At 39.3% G+C, this 23,460-nt stretch overlaps 3 protein-coding genes across 3 annotated transcripts; 2 read left to right on the forward strand and 1 right to left on the reverse strand.

The window, feature by feature from the left end:
• Window positions 1-3,038: 3,038 nt before the first annotated feature.
• On the forward strand, window positions 3,039-5,641 carry LOC108975816. The gene is made up of 4 exons (XM_018944551.1): window positions 3,039-3,879; window positions 4,009-4,177; window positions 4,622-4,939; window positions 5,040-5,641. Exons 1-4 carry the CDS (start codon window positions 3,509-3,511, stop codon window positions 5,451-5,453), a joined length of 1,272 nt encoding a protein of 423 aa, XP_018800096.1. The 5' UTR covers window positions 3,039-3,508; the 3' UTR covers window positions 5,454-5,641.
• Window positions 5,642-7,636: 1,995 nt separating this feature from the next.
• Window positions 7,637-9,198, forward strand: LOC108975817. The gene is made up of 4 exons (XM_018944552.1): window positions 7,637-8,026; window positions 8,087-8,255; window positions 8,354-8,671; window positions 8,733-9,198. The coding sequence occupies exons 1-4, from the start codon at window positions 7,668-7,670 to the stop codon at window positions 9,144-9,146; spliced, it is 1,260 nt and encodes a 419-aa protein (XP_018800097.1). The 5' UTR covers window positions 7,637-7,667; the 3' UTR covers window positions 9,147-9,198.
• Window positions 9,199-13,237: 4,039 nt separating this feature from the next.
• Window positions 13,238-23,287, reverse strand: LOC108975812 (serine/threonine-protein kinase ATR). Its single transcript, XM_018944546.1, has 6 exons — window positions 22,980-23,287; window positions 20,396-22,925; window positions 20,036-20,329; window positions 14,298-18,491; window positions 13,500-14,228; window positions 13,238-13,446 (listed from the first exon to the last, which is right to left on the reverse strand). Exons 1-6 carry the CDS (start codon window positions 23,228-23,230, stop codon window positions 13,321-13,323), a joined length of 8,124 nt encoding a protein of 2,707 aa, XP_018800091.1. The 5' UTR covers window positions 23,231-23,287; the 3' UTR covers window positions 13,238-13,320.
• Window positions 23,288-23,460: the final 173 nt, after the last annotated feature.

A 23,460-nucleotide genomic window follows, 5' to 3' on the forward strand; every position in this document is an offset into this window, starting at 1 on the left:
GTATATATAACCCTATATCTGACTCTTTTAGTTTTAGGACTTACAAACAACCGTTATGTGAACAAAACTATAATACTCTCTTTAGCAACTTTGTATATAAAAAAAAAGAGAGTATAAAAAGTTGTCTATAACAAGGCGCCAACAGCAAATATATTCAAATCACTGCAGACGCGAAGAGAAAATTTAATTTGACGGAAACTAAAGGGCTAATGGAATTTATTTATACTTCCGACTAAATTCTTACTTGAAGTTATGCAACAATCAATACAGTATCTTTTTGACATCCGGCAGACGCTTGCAATACCGCAATAAGCAGCAGCTTAGTTCATTGTCGTGGCTTCGGTTTTATATTATTTTTTTAGACGACAGCTCGGCTGTGATAATAAAGGGCAATGCAAAACGTAAAGTAATTTTTTGTACTTAATAGGAGTCTATTTTTGATCACAATTCAGACTAGTAACCAATAAAATATAAGAGAAATAGACTTTGTCCACACAATAAATATGCCATAATTATATTGTATCCTACAATATTTTATACGTGACAATTAAGTTTGTTGATTTAACCGTGCTCGAGTGAGTTCAACGAGTAATAGAACTGAAACTGTCGCAGCTTCTTTGCGCTTACCGCTATATATAGTATGTAGTTGAAAACCGTATTAGAGATGAATTGCCGTCAACATTTGCAAACTAGTTTCGAGCTTGCCTTTAGAATGCAGTGTAATTTTCATTCGTGCAGCTCTTCTCGGCTTAAATTGGTTCTATTTATTAATGTATTAATTTGAATGGTGATTTATAATGCATTTCCGATAACAAACACGACAAAAAAGTGTCGTATAAATCTGCACGAATAAAATGTGAATTTCCAAAACAGATAACGTGATTTTCTTCAAGTAGCTTCAAGTAGCGGATGTCAACTGCATTTCTCTCGAAATGATAATTATATATGGAGATAGTAAATATACAGTGTAAATTTTTAATAATAGCTACACGTTAGTACTTTTATCAAGTATAATTGTTCATCTTTTTTAAAATGTATAGTCAACAATTTTACCGGGAAGTAAATCTTACAAGTGCATACATTTTTTATATGAAGGAAATTTTTTTCTGAACCCCTTTCAACATGATGATCCATGTTGATCTTTAATATGTCAGTAGTTATTTTATTGAATATGCTTTCAAGTTGTTAATCCCGCTAATGTTTCCAAAATCGTAGTCAGGATATTGTAACAGACGTTTTAATAAAGATGTTCCTTTCGCAGTCAAAGTCTACGTTCCTTATCTAGTTGATACTCACTGATATCTGTACAGGAGTTATTTGATCACCTATTCTCTGTTGAGGACTGATCATTTTATACGATGCCGTTACCACCTCAATACTCTTTGTGTTCCTCTCTTCTCAAGTTTATCATGTGTATCAAAGACGACAACGTAATCAAGAGTATTTATTATATGTGACCTGGTCTACGGAAAGGGGGCTTAGTTGTCAAAAAATCTTAGTTGATTCGGATGGAAGATGAGATGCTTTTTCACGTGATAGAGTCCAAAAAGTCATAAACTAGTTTTCGCACGTTAGCTCCCTTTTCGTATACCAGGTCACATATTTTGATCCTCAAGACTTCGTCTATTCCCTTTTGACATAACTATGTTCCGCTCAAGGTTTGTTTTCTTATACAATAAATTTCGTTCACGCTTCCATAAATGCTTGGTTCGTCAGCAAAAGTCTCTTATTACAATGAAATTTCATCATCTCCAAGAAGATAGTCCGTGCATTTCCTCATTATTCCTTATTTGCTCATTTAAAAGATTAGTTCTCGTTGGTAAAAATTCGGCACATAAACTATTATTTTCGATATCGATTCCGTATCAAATGGCACAATAAAAATTTATTATTGCGGTAACTTTTTGAGGCATATAACGGAGGTCTCTCCCTGATCGTAAGCCTCTGAACAGCAAAAGTTCTCTCTATTATATTTCTAGCTTTGCTTTGTAGCTTGTCAACAACTTTCTGCGCTTCCAGTTTCTGCAACTCAAAATTCAGTCATAATGTACCGCCCTGTACCACCTAAAGCGACATTGCAGCTAGAAATAATTTCATTAATCAATTTATAATTTCAATACTTATTACCTAAAATTTATGAGATTTCTCCTACGTTATTTGTAATTATTTTCTTTAGTGTATTACTGTTATTCATTGTTATTTCAATACTACTTTTCTAGACACTTTTGTTGTCGTTCTACTCAAACTGAAATATATAATTACATACATATGTGCAAAAGCTAAAAGCCTTCATACAAACATGTCGGTGAAGCAAATAACAGCATTTTAAACAAGTAAGGAATACTTAATTCGATTGACACCGAAAATCTCATACTCTTGCACATTTCCAGGATCATCGCCGGTAAATACGGTATAAAGTCAACTAGATGAACTTGAAAATCGTAATATTGATTATATAGGGTCTAGAGCATTGTTGCTGTGGCTTCGAAGTTATGACTGTCAGAAATGATGTGGGAGCCTAGTCGCGATTGCGACGACTGTTTGTTTGATGACAGGAGATATTTCGTCTTTCCCTCGCTCACTGCCAGACAAATAACCGTTCGGCGAACAAAACTATGTAATTAATAACTCTGTAGCAACATGTTGCAAGATTTAGGTGTACAAAACTATTACACTCTGAGCAACATGTTGCAAGAGTGTAAAAATTATCATTAAGGGTATAAAGGGAGTAAAATTTTCTCTCATTTTCAAAATATTTTGCTAAGAAAACTAATAAATTATAACGATTCGCACAATAAATTTGCAAATATATGTATGTCTGTGACAGAACCAGTTAGTTTAAATTATCGTGAGTTTACAATAAATAAATTAAACTATTTTTCTATTTCCTAATAAATATAAACATATTCTTAATTAATACACGAATAGCTGTCTGGTTGTAGTTTTTTCTTTAGATATTTCTTATCAAATAGCTAGAGTGCAAATAATGGCTGTTAATTACTTAGAAGGCCAATAAAGACCGATCTTTATGGCGATTGTCAGTTTATGTCAACTACAAAACTAATAAAAAAAAAAGCACTTGCTCTTTCTTAGCCTTCATATGTATTTAAGCATATCCATGACAATTTTCGAAATATGCCATTATTCCCTGCATTTATATCACATTGGTAAATATTTATGAATGAACATGAGGTGCAATATAGGAACCCACACAAAGCAAACAATGACAACTAGCTAATCTACTGCTAAGCGAAACTCTGTCGAACGCTCAATCGCTCATAAAGTAGCACTCACACTCATTAGATGAGAAATAAGAAAGTTTTTCTATTCAACAATGGGGCAAGGAATGTTACCGCTGAATATTAAGTGTGAATTTGCTCGTCTATTAAAGCGCGGCATTTGGCCAAGAACATGTTAGTATAGCGAGTGGCACAAAACGTTCCGGTGTGAGTTGTTCGAAGCTGTTGTAGATATAAAAATAAAACAAAAAAATAAGGAAATTATAAAAATGCTTATAAAAAATCCGAACAATATTTTTGTGCCCGATTATTTGGATGAGAACTTTTTCGTGGCCGCGCTCGAGGAAGGTTTGCGTGAAATCCAGCTGACGATAAATGAAATAACTTTCGAATGGGGCACTAATCCCGGTGATAATTACTGCTCACGCATCTATCGCGTCTCAGTCGCTTATGAGCGTCTAGCTGATGACGATGAGCCGCCGGTACAAGAGCAACGATCGTTAATCGTCAAAAGTATACCGATTTCGAAAGAGACACGTTTCCTTGAAGATGTAGGTGTTTTTCTGAAGGAGAAATTGGCCTACTTGGATGTATTGCCACGTCTACAAATACTTGTAGACGGTCCGAAATTTGGTGCCACGTTAGTATACCCAATAAAAATCCGGAAAATTTAAATTTTTTTATAAATCGAATGTTTTTAAATGTGTTGAGATATTTTTCGGATATTCTGAATTATAATTAGGTTTTATTTTTTTGGAATTCTGCTCAGCTGCCTTTATGCAGTCAAAGCACCCACTCGCACCATTGTCTTTACTGACTTAAAACCCGAAGGTTTTGTGGTTGCCTCGCGACAGGACCAGCTCGATTGGGCACACTGTGAATTGATCTTGCAACAAACGGCGCGCCTGCATGCCACGTCAATGATTTTAGCCCAGCGTGTAAGTATATTGAGGTAATCATTTTTTATATCATTACTGCTTTATAAGTAGTATCAATATCGTTTGTTCAACAAAAAACATCTGTAGGATCCCAAAAATTAAGGCTTTCAAGGATAATATGAATTTAAATGTGGGACTAATTATTCAAGCCTAAATATTTCTCATCACGGCTTGAAGTTTTTAGTATTGATTTCAACTACATTTTATAATGTTTGCTTTCGCTTCGGATACAGCAAAGTTTTCGGGCTACTTTTGAAAAACTAATAAATGGCAAAAGGTTGTTACATAATTTATTTAGTCATAATATAATATTCATCTTATTCAACTATATTTAACACGCATTTAGATCTTGCATTAGAATTTTGTAAATTGAATGCAAATTATTTTGGAACATTGTGACAAACTACATATATATAAATATATATGTATGCTTATTATCTATAGGATCCCGATATCGCCAAGCGCATGGTCGACGGTATGCTGTGCAAGAAGACAGTGATAAAAAGTGATCTTTTCAAAAATATGGCTGGCAGTAGCTTGAAACATCTGGCCTACAATGCAGCCAAATGGCCCGGATTTGAAAAGATCGCACAAAAATTGCACTATTTTCACGATAATTTCAAGCCCATATGCGCACACTTAGCCGATCGTCGTGAGGGCGATCGTATCATTGTGATGAATCATGGTGATCTCTGGACAACAAATTTCATGTACGCTTATGATGATCCCAAGCAACCTGCGAAGCCAACGCGCGCTATTTTTGTAAGTTTCACTTAAATTCAAAAATGTTTTTTCTGAAAATAAAAATAAAATTAATAATTATTAATGAAAATTAATTCATCAATGTTTTGTGAACTTTCAGGTGGATTTCCAACTTAATTTCTATGGCAGTCCTGCCTGCGATCTCAACTTCTTTTTTAACACTAGCGTACGTCTAAATGTGCTGAAGGATCGACGAGACGATCTCATAAATGCGTATTATAAAACATTCAAGGAGACGTTGGAATTCCTTCATTACGAGAATATACCGACTTTAGAAGATTTAAAATACGAATTGCGTGCTCGTGAACTTTACGGGCTTTTCGCTTTGTTCGGTTTTCTGCCCATAATTACTATGCCAAAGGAGCTATCTGAAGATAGCAGTTTTGAAAGTTTCTTTGATATTGAATCTGTTCGTCTGAAATACCAAAAAGTATTTGCACAAGAACATTTGCAAGCGCAGCTAAAGTATGGACTTAAGCGCTTAGAGGATATGGGTGTGTTCGACGAGTTTTAGTTTCGATTAAAAATTTAGTTGAACAACATTCTGGATGCTGCGACCATGTAAATATGTAAATATTAACATAGATCACTTAGTCATGATCCCATTAAAAAATGTATGCTAGGTCTATGTGTAAAAATAATTTCATCTAAAATATGTACATATGTATTATGTGTAAGCAAATAGTACAAATAAACGAAACATTTTCTACCGTCTCTGACTGAGTAATAATTTCTTAGATACAGACTTGATAACTTATGCACTTGTGTCCCACTTTTATTGTCACTCAAATCTTTCGCGTTTTTCTCGAAACTGTCTTTTTGAAGTCGGCTGGCAAGATTTCTCGAGAACTACTCAATCGATCTTTTAAAATGTTACCCACATTTTTGAGATACAATGTATAAAGACTTGGGCAAACGATTTTCTTTTCAATTATAACTATATGAAAATAAAATGTAGAGAAATTTTCACTGAAATTTTAATTTTTTTGCAAAATAGTCTGCCAAAAATGCAGTTTTCAATTCTTTTTTTTTTATTCCAAGTTATAACTTAAGGTTTTAACTAAAACGCGTATTTTTCACTTTAGATGATCCTGTAAGGTTTTATATTGTCACCGGAAATGGCGTCGCAATGGCCGAGTTTAAAATATTATTTTTTTCAAAAATTTCAGACTTTCTTTATTAATACTGCATGTTTATAACAGTAAAAAAATTCGAATAAAATATTTAATTTTTTATATGAGAAAAAAATTGTTGAAAAAAAGCTGTTTTTAGCCCGAGGAAATCCAGGTAACCACTTAACAAGTAGTTAAAAACTATTATGACACAACGTGGAAGTATCTGCCATACGAAACACTTATTTAGATCTTGAATTTATTTGGTAAATTTAGAAAAGTTTCGAAGCAAATTACTATTGATCTTCAAAATTTTTTTCAATAACAAAATGCTTGGGAGAGTCTGAATTAGAAGCTTCAAAAAATCGATTTTTTTTTGCTTACATCTCTTTAAAAGTAATCTAAGAATATGTCCTCAAAGTTTTAGATGAGAACTTGAAATATTCTCGAAGCTAAAAGTAAAATAGTGACCGAGCGTCTAGCAGATATATGAGCGAATGGGCGCGATTTCTCGGTTTTTCATAATTCGTATTTTTCTTAATTGGCGGGCAGGATAGGAAAAAAAACTAAACGTCGTATGGAATTGGGGCAAAGTTTATTTTCTATGGCATTAAATTGTCTTCTAGTTAATCTGAAAAAAACTGAGAAATGCCACGTTTGGACATATTTTTAAACAACATAAAGTAAATTTTTTTTGGTCGAAAATTTTTAAAAGATTAACTTAATAATTTAATAATTAATTTTTAGAAAATTTCAAAAATTTTACATTTATTTTTTGGAATTTTTTTAGTTTAACCAGAAAATAAATTATTAAAAAATATGGCTCTCTTTGAATTTTTCGTTTCCGATAGAAATTGCGAACTGCATCCTGCCCGCCGTCCGACAAATGCACATGCGAGATGCATCGGGCAATTGCTTCCCAAAGGCGGAATATCAAAGATTTCGTATCCAAAAAAAATTGTGAATGATGCTTAAATATATAACTAGAAACCCTAGAAATTTCGCTTTAATCAATTATTTCTTTCCTTCCCTAAAAAAACTGATTTTTGAAACCTCTACACCAAGCTCCTCCTTTAAAGAAATATAACACTTTCGCTGATGCCGCAGCATTGCAATTGTAAAATTTTTAGATATCGTAAAATGAATATCCGCCAAAATTCTCGTTTGGTTTGATGCAATCACCAAACAAAAAATTTTTGACATCTGCCAGTTGCTTGCATTGCAACGACCTGATTAATAAAACAGATTCTTGCTATAAAAATAGAATCAAAGCAATTCACAATATCCGACTTATGGGCTTAATACTCAAGCTACCCTCGATGATGTATTAACTTTGATTAGAAATGTCAATCAGAGTATGAGTATATGCACTCGAACTCTGCATAATAAACGGATTGTGCCTACCCAAAGCCGACACGACTCATCAATTGAAACCAATTAAACCGACAAATGGATTGTGCTCTAACTTGCGGAAAGATACTAGATGTACAGATTTACAGATTTTATAAATCTACAATACAAAAGATTTTATATAAAAATGGAAACCAAACATAGGAAAATTAATAGTTTCAATTGAAAAGTGTTACAGTGCGGTTGCTTCGAAAACACTGGACGGAATGGCGACTTTTGCGATCGGCGAAATACCCAACTACTTCAATATGGAGTTCTTCAAACGAGCGCTAGAGAATGGTTTGCGTATGGGCGATCTTAAAATATTGGGCATATCCATTGAGAATCTAACAATGGGTGGCGAAAATTACTGCAGTAACATATTTCGGGCGACTATTAAGTACAAAACCAGCGAGGATCAGCAAACTGAACAGACGATAATAGTAAAAAATATGCCGAAACAAAAGCAAAGTGTACTTAATCGTTTGAATATCTATCGTAAGGAGACCATCTTCTATTTGGATATCAAACCTAAAATGGAAGCGCTCATGTGGTACTTGGATAAGCCATGGAGTCTAGCAGCTAGGTTGTATTCATAATTTCTATGGAGGGTAAAGACAAATTGAAATTTCTTCCCTGCTTTTAGGCACTTTCACTCAACCACCGAGCCGGAGCAGAATATTATGTTCGAAGATCTAAGTATGCTGGGCTTTATGTTGGAGAGTCGACAAGTAGGACTTGACTTGGCGCATGCGCAAATTGTGATGCAAAAGTTGGGTGAATACCATGCACTTACTATGCTGATGGCAGACAGGGTAAATATCAAGCAAAAATATCTAACACATACCATAAATATTCCTCTTTTAATTCTAAAATATATTTGCACACTCGCTTATTTGAACACCCGCTTTAGTCACCTGCGATTATTATCGACCATTTTGCCTTTGGACTTTTGAATAAAGACTCAATCAAGAAGGAAGCTTTCAAAGCTTTATTTGGTGCACAGCTCTTAAAGCTCGCTACACTTGTTGCCGAATACCCCACAATGGAGCTGATATCAAAGAAATTATTGAAATATTACGATCATTTCACGGAACGCGTGCTGCAGTCCGTCTATCCGTTACGGGGTAATGTGAATGTATTAAATCATGGCGACTTGTGGGTAAATAATATGTTCTTCAAATACGACTGTAACTCAACAAAATTTAAAGCGCCGAGCGAAGTTAGATTTGTAAGTTTTACTTATCGTATCTTTAAAGTGATTCTTAAATTGCAAACGCTCCAAATTGCAGATCGATTTTCAGTTGTGTTATTACGGCAGCATTGGATTCGATATCAATTATTTTTTGAACACCAGTATTCAACTAGATGTATTGAAAAATCATCGTGGATCCTTGATTGAAACATATTATGACGGTTTAGTGCGAACCCTGAAAGCTTTGCCTTACAATAATCCAATACCCAAACTCACCGATATTTTGGAGGAGATTGCTCAGCGTGAAAGTTTCGGCTTCTTCGTTGCATTCGGATTCTTTCCGTTAATGTCCATGTTCACAATGGACTCACAGGATAATTCTTTAGAGAAATTCTATGATGAGGAATTCGCTCGTCGCAAAATCGAGTTAATGTTTCAAAGTAATCCACGGACGATGGAGACACTGAAATATTCTCTAGAGCGTTTCGATGATTTGAAGGTTTTGGATTGACTCTATAATTGTACGTGAATTGTTTTAGTTATTAAACCTGTATTTTCCACAATTAAAGACAGACTTTATTTGCTTTTTGTTCTACAATAACTTAGTAGTTGTAGTAACACCTTTTTATCCGATATCAATTTAGCGAATAGTATATTTGCTTTTATTTAGTATATTTACAGAAATTTAATCGCGTTCTCCAAATCGCTAAGTCTAAGTTTTTGGTAGATTCAATTAAAGTTTAGTAACGGCTTACGAAGTTAAAGAAATGAAAATTTGTCCGTATTATTTCCTTTTTTTGAATTTATATTCTGTTATATTATTTCCTTCGAATTCGCATTTCCGAATTGAAAGGCAATTGCTCCCAGAAGAAGGCCAGCGTGCAGCAGCGGGGTACAACAACCGTCCCATGCTCTCGCCTGCGGTTACGGCGTTCGTTGCCCATCAGCTAGTCGCATCAGTAAAAAGGTTACATAGCAGCTGCTGAACTAGCGCTTAGAAGGCTAAGCAGCTGACAGACCGCTTCGAGCTCACCTAATACAAACCTTGTTCGGGGCAAAGCGATGCGAAACTGTGTAAACAAAGCGAACTGTGTTGCATTTGGTGCTTTGTTGCATGCAACATTAGCATGTCGTTGTTTTAAGTGAATGTTGCTACCAAATGTATGGATGTAAACTACTGGCATAGCAGAAGCGATGAGCTCATACAGATTGTGTTGACAAAATTTGAACGTGACCAAACGGTAGCAAAGTAAACTACATACCTGAAACATTGGCGAGCATACAGTACAACAACAATGCTCAAAGCAGTTCTAGTTGCGAAACACAGTGTTTAAGTTTTCGATATTTGTGGCAAATATTATCGACAAAACAGAAGTTCTCAAAGCTTTCTCCGTATCTCAGCTTTCCGATAGATTTCCGTTTCCCGTGAGGTTCAGACAGCTATTAGTAAAACGCATGAAAACAGGCTCAACCTTGGGTTTGCGTTCTTGCAAGCCCCTGAGTCTTGTAGTTCCCAGCAATTTTCTTATAACCAAAGGTTTCCAATTCAGAGCTTAGGCTCTACTGTTATCATAACCATATCGCCATAGTTCTTTAGCTTGAACTAAACTTAAGAAAGTAGGGATTTGAAATGTAAAAATATTTTACTCCACAGCAAGTTTTGCCTAGAATATCCCTCACCCAAAAAGCATTGAAACAAATAAAAAGAAGAAAATGTTAAAATAAAATGATTGGGGAGGGGATGAAGTCGGACCCGTTTTGGTGCCATGTGCGCGACCCGAAACTGCAGTCTGCATGTACAAACATATTTGAACAGCGCCAACATCCCCCGCAGCCAACCCACCCGCTACCCCAGTACATATGTAACTCCCAGCCATCCAAAGCACGGCACCAGAAAGCCAACCACAACCACAAAGCAACGACAGCGGGGAACGCAAATCGAATCGAATTCAAAAGAAATGCTTCATGCCACGTACCAAGCTTGGGCATTTAACAGATTGCGCTGATTGCCGCAGTACACAACAGGAACAACAACCATAATGGAGAAAAGTGCCAACAACAATAATAACATCGAACTGAAGATCTATAAAGTGATTGCAACAGGAACGACAATTTCACATTCGAAAGTGGCAACAATAGGTGGCGACAGTGGTAACAGCAGTAGCCGACGTCCGCAAATGTTTTCGCCTGTTTAGACGGCATTCGGTCGGGCAAAGTTTGTTGCCAATCTTACCTGGTGCTCTCGTACACTTGTGGAGTCGTTGGTGCATAGTTTTTATGTTGCAACATACGTACCTTTACCACCCTCACACAATGTAAACATGGCACAATACACGACTGTGCAAACAACAACCACAACAACGGCAAACAGTAGCAATACGGCTAGTCAAAACAAAAGCAAGCAGTGATGGCCATCGTTTGACACAGTAGCCGAGGAATCCAGCTGAGTCCTTGTCGTCGCGACAAGCCACGCTCTGACCGAAGTGGCAGAGCTATTCTGGGTCGGATCATAACCGTTGGAAATGTATCCAGCTGCGTCACATACTGACGGAGCAGCTGCGCATAGCATATACTCATTTCACTTTGGCATCGATGATAACGTTGAATTGCAAGCGGATTCATCATTTACACCGTTACAGTGGGTTGATACAAAGATAAGAAAGGTGTGGAATGGTATGCACAGGCCACCTTATAATCGTGTGTTCTCATAAACTTTTTTCACTCAAAAAGGTCGTGTCCCACCGAACAAAATTCTTGAAATATTGCAATGGAACCTCTATATATAATTGAATGGAGTATTGAGACTTATGGCCAATTCACAAAGAAATTTTGCTTCGCCTTACTTCAGACATATGTTTTGACAGAAAAATTGGGGAAACTCTCAGATTTTATGCTTCGCCAAGCAACAGTCGTTCTAGTATGAACTATCACGCAAAGCGATTGATCTAATTGATAAGATAACCGAAATATAATATATGGTAGTTTGTTCTAAATACCCAAATATATATACTAAATAACAGTTTTTTTCAATTGCGGTTTGTGCCTTGATGTGATGATGTATGGGATTGAAAATTCATTATAAAATTCGTAGTTGCTTGCTGAGCTTAATGATATTTGTCGGAACAGAAACAAAACCACAAAGAACAACATCATAAGCGTAGATTTTCACCCGACATCAGCGTTTCTCGAGTACTTTAAGTAGACCGTTAACCAATAAGATTCAATGCAGTGGAGAAAGTACCCTGCTGCGTGGCCCCACTAAGTATCGGAATGTCTTTGCACTACCCCACTCTGCTATGACCGTTTTGTCGTATAGTCCGAATAGTACATATGATGTGCTTGAGGTTCGATTCAAACTTTTTCCTGCATTCGCCCGCACATAGTTGAAGGCTCCCCACCTGTAGTCATGTCTAGAAGCCATTCACTTGGGAGTGCCCATACACGATTGTTTTGCTCAAGCAAACTCACGACTCAAGCAGCTCACGACTTTCAGTCTTTGACCAAGTATTCTCTGGTTAGCCAAATAGCATCCGTTTGAAGGCGAGCTAAAGTGAGAAGGCGAAGGTTAGGGACCCGGCCACATAATAAACCACTCAATAAAAAATTACCAACAGCCTCGGATGAGAGACCCCCTTTTGATGACGACCATATCAAACACATTAAGGATTACGATTTGAGGACATGCACCTGGAATATCCGGTTCCTTAAATGGGAAGATGCCTCTGCCTAGATGTTTAATGTCCTCGTGAAAATAAAGGCTGACATCACTGCGATCCAAGAAATTTGCTGGCCATATAAAGGAATGCAAATTCGGGTGGGACTCGTGATCGCCGAGTCATGGCATTCACCTGATGGATAAACGTCTATCCACAATCCGCATCAAAGCAAAGTTATTCAACATATAGGTAATTTCCGCCCACGGCACGACGGAAGAGAAGGACGATGTGACCATAGATGCCTTCTATGAGCGCTAGGGGCGGACCTATGAACCCGCCACTATGTCAAAATCGTACTTGGCGACTTTAACGCCAGGGCGGACAAAGAAGATATATTTGGCACAACGGTCGGGAAATTCAGCCTCCATGAGGAAACATTCCCAAATGGGTTGAGGCTGATTGAATTTGCCGGGGCTAGAAATATGGTTGTCTGTAGTACTAGATTCCAATATAAGAATATTCATCAAGGTACCAACCAGTTCGATCATGATGTGATAGACTCAAGACATGTCTCCAGTGTTTTCGACGTGCGTACGCTCCGAGGTCCTAACATCGACTAGGACCGCTATCTTGTTGCAGTTCAACGGTAATACGTATATTTTTTATAAATCGACGACAAAAGTCCAATGTAGAAGATCTATGTTATATTACGAGAAGTTGGCTCTGCTTGAGTTCTATACTTAAATGAAGCGGGATCAAATGGTGGACATGTATAGGAGTAGTATATCGAACCGACCGTTTTATCCTGTGAGACGCCACAGTAAAATCAAGTAAAGTGTCATAGATTCCCAGCAAAGCCTTATTATATTTATTTCTCTATTTGAGACTGTAAGGTTGAAAGAACATAAATAACACAACCGACATTTTATTAAAAAACTAACATTTTATTACAAAAAATTAAACATCACGCTATCTTAAGAATCGGCCAAACGCAAAGTAAATAAAGTAATATATCTTTATAATACTTTCTTAAATATAAGAACCCCAGCCAATGTACATGGCAGCCAGATTATCAATACTAGTAGCTTCTGCTATCAAAAAATTCACTTGACCTTCGGTTGACAACGGCATGCTGTTTGCTTGCGTTCGCTTCACCTGTAGAAATTTTTATTTATTAATAATAATAATATATAATTGTGATGACGTACATAGCCCTGCAGTCTTTCTTCGATGCGACGCACATCCATCAAAGCCTTGGGATCGGTCAACTCCAGTGATGGTTTGGTCTTACCGCTGAAACTACGGTTCAGCGCCACAAGATCATAAACGAACGGTCGCAGAACTGACATTAAAGTTTTCGACTGCTTTTTCAGCACACGCATTGTTATCTCACAACAGCGTCGGTACATGCCTTCAACGCCCAATGGTCCCATAGCATAGACCATGTTGTGGGTGAGGCGGAAGGGCACTAATTCTGGGTAGGCAAAGAGCTCGCCCTGGTTGAAGAGACAATTGAAATCGACATGCACCGCATCACCAGTCGTCTCATCGAAGAGCAAGTTTTCACCATGGCGATCACCCAACCCAAGAATATAGCCCACCATAGACATAACGGCAACAGTTTTGACGTAAGCGCAACGTGCTTCATACCAACTGTTGGGCGTGCAAAAGCGTCGACGTAACCACTCCTGGAAAACAGGCGGATGGGCGGGCAACAGCGTGCCTAGAAACACGCTACGTTTCTTTTCTATTGGATCCGTTCGAGGCAACGCACACTGACGCAGCATACGATCGGGTAGTCCCAAGCCGCGCATGCGATAAACCGAGTTGCAAATAGCGCGGAAGGAGTTCAACTTTGGCAGCCACTCCACCAGACCGCATTCTTCATTAAATGGAATGGCAGCGTAGGTGCGAATACGAAGGCAACGGTGACGTGCCTGTTTAGAAAATTTTAATATATAGTATAAATTAGGGAGGCTTGATGTGCCTCAAATACAACTTTATACCTGAGAGTCTTGATGCAGGAACCTTTTAACCAGTCCATTAAATTCCATCAATCGAAAGTCTTTCCGTAAATCGTCTTTTGGTTTCACCATTACCTCGTAGGACTTACCGTCGCTGCATTGGATGCTAATCTTTTTCGGCTTCGCAGCTGAACGCAACACTGTGATTTCTTCTTTAATGCCACAAATAAAAATTTGTTGATAGGGAAATGGATTCGCAGGCACTGACGATGAACTTGTCGACGTCGACGAAGACAAAGATGATGATGATGACGTTCGTTCTAAGTTACCAAACGACAAATTTAAGTCCAGTGACGATGTAGCAGATGTCAGAGGGAATGACGCCTGCATGTACTTCTCGAAAGGCAGCAAAATGTTAGAGAATTTCGGATCCTCAAATAATTTAGGCAGTTGCTTGACAAGCGTGCTCAGTTCATATGTTCGATCGTGCGCCACATCTTTGTTCGTCAACTCAATTAAACGTTCAGCGAGTATATTGAAATCGTTCAACTGCTTTTGGAACTGTGGCTTGGCAAGACGAGCATCGGTAAAAATCAATTTACAGCGCTTCACACGATTTGTGTGCGACGACTTAAGTATTGGCAGCAACATCCACAAGGATTGTTGCGGAAAATGTTCGAGCAATTTGATAACAATGGTACGGAGGACGGCGAATACATCGTTCGACGGATGGCATATACGACTCAGCAACTGTGAGAAAGCCGTGTAGAATATGGCGGTGGGCAGCGCATTGGCACAGTTGTTCATAAGCTCATTCATTTTTTTAGCCACCTCTTGCATGGTGTTTGCCCTGGAAGCGAGTGCCGGATCGCTGGACGAGGCTTCGCAAACCGATGCGCAGCGAGAAGTGAAGTCCAACCAAAGACTCAGCAGTCGTGGCAGCGATTGATATACGTTCTCGTAGCCGCTCTTTAATGACTTTGCATAGTTTACCATGATATCGAGCAACAGCTTGCGACCGGTATCACCGTGCTGCTGTTCCGCCGAGAAAGATTCGTATATTTTCTCCATGTACTGGGCCAACTGCACATAGCACTTTTCCGAATTGTGATTGCCGAGTATGGCTTCACGAAAGTAGCGTAGATTTAACTCCGCGCAACTGTTCATCGACTCGGCGCTGTACGTCGCTTGTAGGTATTTCGCTTCCGCATAGAGCGCGCGATCACTCGCGTTGAGTGTGCGGACATTTCGGTCGCACTGCGCTTCCATGCGCTCCAACTGCTCTTCAAGCAACTTGAACGCATGAGCCTGGTCCCCTTTCTGCCACAAAAGTTTAGCCTTCTCGATGAAGAGCGTCTTAGGCGCGTACTCCGCCGCTTTCATAATGCATAGTTGCGCTTGCTGCAGACTGCCAGCTTCACGATACATCTGCACACTGCGCAGCCACAGCTTACCGATTTCACCATCAATGGCGTCAACAACGCTTTGTCGCAACGCCGACCGCTGACTGTTTTGTGGAGCGGCGCAAAGCAAGCGCTTACTTTCAACGAGTAGATTGCGGCGGAAGCAAAGTATTGGTTCCATGACGCGCACCACCGGCTGCAACACGCACAAGCGCCTATCCCAGTCGATGAAGAATTCGCGTACATTCGCGAGACATTGAGTAGATTTTGCTTCAACTCCATAGCTGGCAATTACCTCGTGCGTGAGTTGTTTATTCTTCTCCATCTCGTTGAGCAAATGTAATTTCACAACATCTTCATAGGAATATGGATAGGATTTGTGATTGATAACGGAGCAGCTGCGCATGGTCGCCAACACATTGCGACGTATCACATCCAGATGATGTGTGAAATCGGTCAACACCGCTGTTTGCTCTTGTGACCGACTGCCGGTGATGGGCTGTCGGTAGAGCAGGAACGCCTCGGCACATTGTATATTCCAATTAGACGTTTTCCGACGCACAACAGAGTCCTCGAGCAGCTCTTGCAACTCATCATAGCGTCCCAGCCGCCATAGCAGCTCCGATTTACATTCTTTAAAATAATCGTCAGTGTAGTGATCCGTTAGTTTCTGCCACAGCCCATCGGTGATCAACAGCGCCGTTTCAGGTGTGTCCATGCGCAAATAGCAGTTAATCATGCCCTTTATGTGCTCCTGACTGATAGGCTCATCGCTGCACATTAGCTGCTCGTAACAGGTCTGTAACTCTTGTGGCCGATCTACGATGCGATTAACCATTATTTCTTCATCTAAGCTGAGACTTGTCTTTTTCAAGTATACGGCGCCTTCGACCGAGTCTGCATCAAGTAACTCGCCATGTATCTCAATCAGAAAGGAAATTTGCTCTTGCAGTCGCTGACATGTGTCCGTCTCTTCAATATAGGCCTCTAGGTACATAAGCGCACGCGCATACTCATCGGAGTGATAATTGGCCTTGGTAATAAGCAGTTTGTTGAAACGCCGCAGAAAATCACGCACACACTTATAGTTTTTATCCTCCTCATTCACCTTAGCGCCAACGCTATTTATTCGTTGCCATTCGCGGATCCAACGTTGCAAGAAGTCGATTTGTTCCGAACACAGTTTCGTGCAGGTGCGTCCAATGTGTTCCCATCCATCATATTGCGGCGTCTGACCGTTGCGCATGCGTTGTGCCGACTCTCCCGTTGTGGTTAGATCAGTGGCGTATTTAGTCGATACGAACTCTTTCAGCCCCGATGCTTCGTAGACCGGCTGTTCGACTATACCTGCACTACTGAAGCTAAAAACCGCCTCAAACTCCTCATACATCTTTTGCCGCTGACTCTCAGTGCCATCTTGTAGCGCATGCAATAGTACATAAGGGAAAAATGTAATGAGGGTGTTACTATCACGTTTTATACTCGGCTTGTAGGAGTTCAGCAGATGCTTAGTTTCATCTGCTTGCACAAAGTCAATGAGCCGCGCTGCCCAATTGAATGCCCAGTCGGCGTAGCTTCGGCAAAAGCTGCTATTGAAAATTGGATGCTCGGCACAACCACTTTCACGCCGCGAGTTTGTGTAGCACGAAGTAAGCAGCGGCTCCATTACCTGCCGCATACGCTCTGGCAACGCCTCCCATACGTTCAGCTTTTTATTCTCACGCGGCGATACTCCACAAACCGCTAGTGTCTCCTGTATGGCGAGAGAGAAATTATCAACATACTTGGTGTCCTTTTGAAACTGATAAGCGCGACAAAGCTCACTCAGCGCCATTATGGCAAACCCATCGGTGTGCACACTCAGCGGCAAATCATCACGCTGCTCGAACGTGTGGTTCGTTGTTATGTAACTGGGATCAATGGCGCCCAACTCGCCCAAACACTTCGCCGATGCCAGCTGCAAATTTGTGTCCTCGTGCTTGCAACCAGCCACCAAGGTATCTACGAGATTCTCAATTAGCGGATCGACAAGCATTTCGCTCAGCACCAGATGATTGATGTCAACGCGATTAGCCGCCACGAAATCGCCCAAATACGTAAGACCGTAAATGCGCACTTGTGAGTTCTCATTGGTAATTTGCCGATAAAGAAATGCGATCTTCTCCAGCAACGTGGAGCTCTCGCTTTTCAGTATTTCTGTTTGACGTGCGATGCACTGAGTTATGGCGGGCGCGATGCCTCTTAGTTGCTCAACAAAATACAAGTCCGGAATGTAAGCACCGAGCAAACTGTCATTCTTCAGTATCACAAACTCATAAATGGCGTTCACCTCAGATTCGCTGTGCGCCAATAACGGTTGTAGCGAAGCCACAATGCGACTCAGTGACGGCCCCAACTCTTCAATGTTCACAATGTGTAGGAAAATATTCCAAACCTTTAAGCAAATGCACTGCAGGTGACGATCCTGCAGCGACAGCACAAAGCTCAGCATAGCGATGATTTTAAAACGGAATTGTGTTACGTGCTTGGCGCCCACGAAGCGCAATATTTGTCCCAGACTATAGAGCGCCTCCTCCTTAAGTGGTTTCTCGAAAGTGGGTTCGGCAAGGCAGGTCTCGAAGTAAGTGATCACGCCAAGAAAGCGGTCGGCTATGAATTTTGCAAAGTCCCCAGTGTTGGCACTTTGAGTTTTGGCTATTCTCGAAGACTTGCTACTTGAAGCTGTTACACCTGAACTGCCATTGCCAGTGTCGCTGAAGAGCAGGCATTGAAACGCCTTCATGACAAACTGCGGATTGCGGTTGAAGTAGATCAGAAACTCGGACACCGTTTGCTGCATGAGATACAAAAGTATTAGCTCTAAATAAAGCATCCGTTGTGAGTTGTTAGTTAATCAGAGTAATTAACCAACATTAATAATAACAAGTAAGGAAGGCCTAAGTTCGGGTGTAACCGAAAATTTCAACTTGCCAGCATCAAATCCGGGGAAATAGCTCCAGATGCAGAAGCTTGTTACTTATAAGGGGTCTATGACAAGGTTTTACCCAATTTTATCCATTTTAAGTACACAGTTAAGCCGTTATAAGGAAAACGCTCTCTCAATTTTACTCTCTTATTTCTGTCTACATATCTTATATGTAAAAATGAGACGTTATTTCATTATATGCCGGCATAACGGAAGAAGCACAGCATGAAAGGACGTAAAAATGTGCACAGGTATTTCGGTAGGCGTTATTATAATTCGATTAAGTCTAATTTTCGCGGGGTAACAGCAGGGTTATTGTTATTTGTAGCTTCAAGTTGTTGTTGTTGTATCTCCAAGCCCTTTACCCGATAAAAGTCGTGGGAACGAAATATCAAGATAATATCATATCCTAAATTTGGTCGAGATCAGGCAAGTAGGTTCTGAGGTATGAATTTTCACCGAAATGTGGGTGATGTCACGCCCATCGTCTATATTTGACCGCAGCTTCGATAGAGTATCTCAAGTGGTTTATAATCTGTATACATGAAGCCCCTTAGAAGGCAGGGCCACAGGTGCCTCTTGCTACTGCGATTCTCTGTACCATATTACATATGTTTTCGGTTAATGGCGGTTTGTGGGCGTGGCAGTGGTCCGGTTACGGTCATCTACGAATTCGAAACTCGCATACCAATTTTCATCGAGAGATCTCAATTTTTACTCATGTTAAAGCTTGCACGACGGACAGACAAGCAGTCAATCGGATTTCAACTTTTCTCGTCATTCTGGTCATTTATATACATAAGTATATGTACACAGCCCTATATTTATCTCGATTAGTTTTAGTGGATACGTACAAACGTTAGGTGAAACGGGGTTAGATAACGTCGACGACAACCTAGATAATTCTTATCATCCTAAAGGGGATTAGATATCCGTTAGAACAACAACACAAACAACCATTAGGTGAACAGAACTAGTATACTCTGTAGCCAGATGTTGCAAGAGTATAAAAATAGCTACATCGGATTCGAATTCTGCAAGGCATACAAAATTGCGAATCGAACAAACAACTAGCTTTATTAAATAGAGGGAGTCAATCTAGTTGTTAAGGTATCTACATAATCTCTTAAATTTAATTTAACTAGACATATATGTTGTTGCTTTTACAATGAAAAAGGAATAGTTCATAGTTAGAACATATCAAAGAGATCCTATCTTACTTTAGTTATGCTTTGTTACCAAAAAACATTAGGCGTAACATCGACGCAAATAATACATTCTAATATTGAAATCATTTTTTATTTTCTTATCTGCACTAAACCATGATTTTTATTTTATCAAAAAACTTGTGGGGTGTTGCAATATTGTTAAATAATAAGCAGTTTTAAGAGCTTCCTCGTTTACATACATACCTTGACATCTGTATTCATTAATTTCTTTAAACTGAATTCAGTGCATCGCACAATCAGTTCAATACATTTGTTGCCCACTTCTGCCTCTTCAGTTAGGTAGATATGTGTGTATATGCGAAGAAATGAAGCAACGAAGATCGTAGAGATCGGCTTTCGCGTCACTTTCGATATGCAAACAATGAGTCCTTTGCACATGGGCTCTTTTACACAATACGGCAGAATCATTGTCGTCAAGAGGCGATAATAACGGCAGATAAATTCTTGCACGCAGGAAAAACCTAGCATTTTAGTAAACTGTAAGAAACAGGATATATATAATTCACAAATTTTATACACTCTCAGGTAGTATAACTGACTTACTGCTTTGAGTGAGCGTGTCAGCCGCACACCGTTTTTCAGGAATATCAACACTGCCAACTGCACTACCAAGGTTAGCGCATCACGTTTGTACCAATTCCATAGTCGCACTGGTTGCAAGCCATGTTTAGCACACATTTCGGTTGCGCACAGCACTGCCTCCTGCACGACTTCCGATTGAGGATGCAGGAGATAAAAGAAAGTAAGCTTGAATAAATGAAAAAGCCATATTTCACTTATGTCGCTTTGCGCACAGCAGGTAATGAGTTCCAGCAACTTTAGCTGAGTCTGGCGCTGTGAAGTAGGCGACAACAAAGAAGCTGATGAGCTGGTGGAAGACGATGATGATACTGTGGATTGTGTTTGCAGTGACTTCACTATTTGCTGCAGTAGAAATTTTGCGAATTTCATGACAAGTTGTTCATCTCCATCAGCAAGTAATTTTGGCACGAGCGTGTGTAATATCTCAAAATTCAGTTTAGAGATATTCTGTGCTCTCTGCAATACACTGAACAAATCGTCGGCGTTAATGCGTGAGAATTCTAGGTGACGGCCAATCGATGTATTTTCACCTTCTTTTTGTGTGAGCAAAGATTCACATAGTTTGCGACGCACTGCCGCCGGCAGTAAAGGCAACGGTTTTCGCCCTTTCACAATTGATTTATTTTGACTTTTGCACTCAAGTAAGATGACTTTATTAGAACGTATATATGTCTCAACATCTGCTGCAGTTGAGCATACGTTTTCATTACAAAGTTGGCAAACTATGATATGTTCATGGAATGCTACATCGGATGTGGTGGAAGGTGATAATCTTAGGAATATGCGACACGTGGAAGTATTGGCAGCGGGACAGTAGGAACTTCGCAGCATTTCCATGGATATGGATGGCATGTCTGCCATAGCAACGACAAAATCACGCAATACGCGATCCAGTGTTAACCAGCCGCAAGCAATTAATGTGTGGAAGTTTTCGCAAAAGGCTCTACGAAACTTCATTAATAATTCTGCAGACTGCATTTTCGGATTCGCATTAAAGATCCTACTCATTAAGCCTTCATAGAGCTTACGTAAATAGGAAGTTACCTCATCCGGTCCATTTATGTTTAAACTGGCAAGCAAGCGAAATGACTCAAAAGCAGCAGCCTGTAAGTTTTGAGAAGGATAGCTTTCCTGCGTGGCGGCTTCCAAAGGATTGCTCATGCGTTGTAGCAAAATAATCTGCGTCTTGGTGTTCAGTACGCCGCGTAAAGTAATACTATTCATAAGCAATGCGCAAACATCAAGGTATAACGTAAAAAGCTCCAAATCTTTAAAATCCACTAAATCTGAATTTCCATGGAACCGGGAGATAACTTGATCCAACAGTGATACATATTCACAATCTACTAACTGTGAAAATAAGTTAATACTATTGTAGTAGTTTTCCTCTACCACTTCCTCGACAGTAATTTTACGTAAAGCGTTTAACTGCTGTCGTCGACAAAGCCGATGCTCTGCATATATTAGTGCTTGCAACAATTGCTTCAAACACTTTAAGGAATCTATTCTAATTTCGGGCAAACATAATGTATCGAAAATTTTCTTTTTGAAGAACTTCAAAGCCCGCAGCCGGTTTTCGCTTTCGTTGTCTGCACGCGCAATTATAACCGATAATAATAGCAGAACGAATTCATTTTTCTCCGATAATATGATAAGTTTTTCGCCATCTTTCATGATTACATCTTCCTCCCCGTCTTCCAATGGCAATTGAATAATAAATTTAACGATCTCACGAATAAGCTCACCTAAATTTTTGGTATCATTCTTATTATTGGCTTTTGGTTCCAATTCGGCGCACTTATATAGAATACTTAAGGCCAACATAGTTAAGGCACGTCGCGTCCAATGCAACTCATTTCTGAACCTATTCAATACTCGCATTATGGCAATGGTCACATCTTTAAAGCCATCTAGCTCTTCCAGTCTAATGCAACGAGCATGCAGCCAAAGTGGAATTTGACTCCATATTAGAGCTAACCCTTGCATGGTCAGTTGGCCATAATGTTCTAGCAATTCAGTGCATTTACAGGCCAGTTCAAAAATCTTTTGACAATAGCGTAGCGCCTGTAACTTGGTAGTTAAATCACATTCACGTACGACCTGCAGTACACTTAGAAGCGATTCGGCAAATATTTGAGGAAACAATGGATATCCAATAAGTGCGGCAGTATGGAGCACCTGCAATAGCGAACGCACTCTCTCATCCACTACTTCATAAGAGACTCGTATAGGTTTAAATGAAAAGTCTGCATCGATTTCTCGCAAACATAAATCCTCACTAAAAAATGCAGTGATTTCAAGGAATTGTTTGGGCTCAGTCTCAATACCAGCTTGATTTATATCTGGTTGCTCATCAAGCAATTGCAGTCCACTTGTTAATTGCCCAATAGCTTTGATGTATGCTGCCACCAAGCGTTCAAATAACAAAGCGCGATTAACCAAACAAGACTGAAGTATCTTTTCCTGTAATTGAATGTTCCGTCCATGCATTCTAAAATGTTGTTTTAGTTATAAACAAAAAAATTAATGCACAAAATTTGCTTACCCATCTGTACTAAAACTATTTGTGTTACATTTAGCATTCGAGTCACCTAACCCATTGATAAATTTATTTATAATCCAGAGCACAAAAGTGTCCTGAAAGCGATTATTTAGCTCACGCAAGGAAGGTCGAATAAGAGAAGGCTCCCTGCAAAGTATATCATCGACAAAGGCAAACACATCATTCAAATCTGCACCATCTCTCGAAACCAGATTATAAAGCAATTTCCATATATCTTTTCGCCTCGTTGACATTTTTTAATTCTAAACTTTCTTACAAAAATTAATTAAATAATAACAAACTTCTTTTTATTTCCCCCATAACAAATTGTGAAATTAAACTGACATTTGCGGCGCCAAAACAACAAACGTGAACAGCTGATTCGAAGCGGTTGCCATGTAGTGTTGGAAAACACTTTTATTCTATTAAAAAACAGATGAGATTTAAATTTAAAAAGTCACATGTCAACGAGCGGTATTTTTCA

This window comes from Bactrocera latifrons, unplaced genomic scaffold, assembly GCF_001853355.1.
Source record: "Bactrocera latifrons isolate USDA-ARS-PBARC rearing strain unplaced genomic scaffold, ASM185335v1 scaffold_7, whole genome shotgun sequence".
In the NCBI taxonomy this organism is placed as follows: domain Eukaryota; kingdom Metazoa; phylum Arthropoda; class Insecta; order Diptera; family Tephritidae; genus Bactrocera; species Bactrocera latifrons.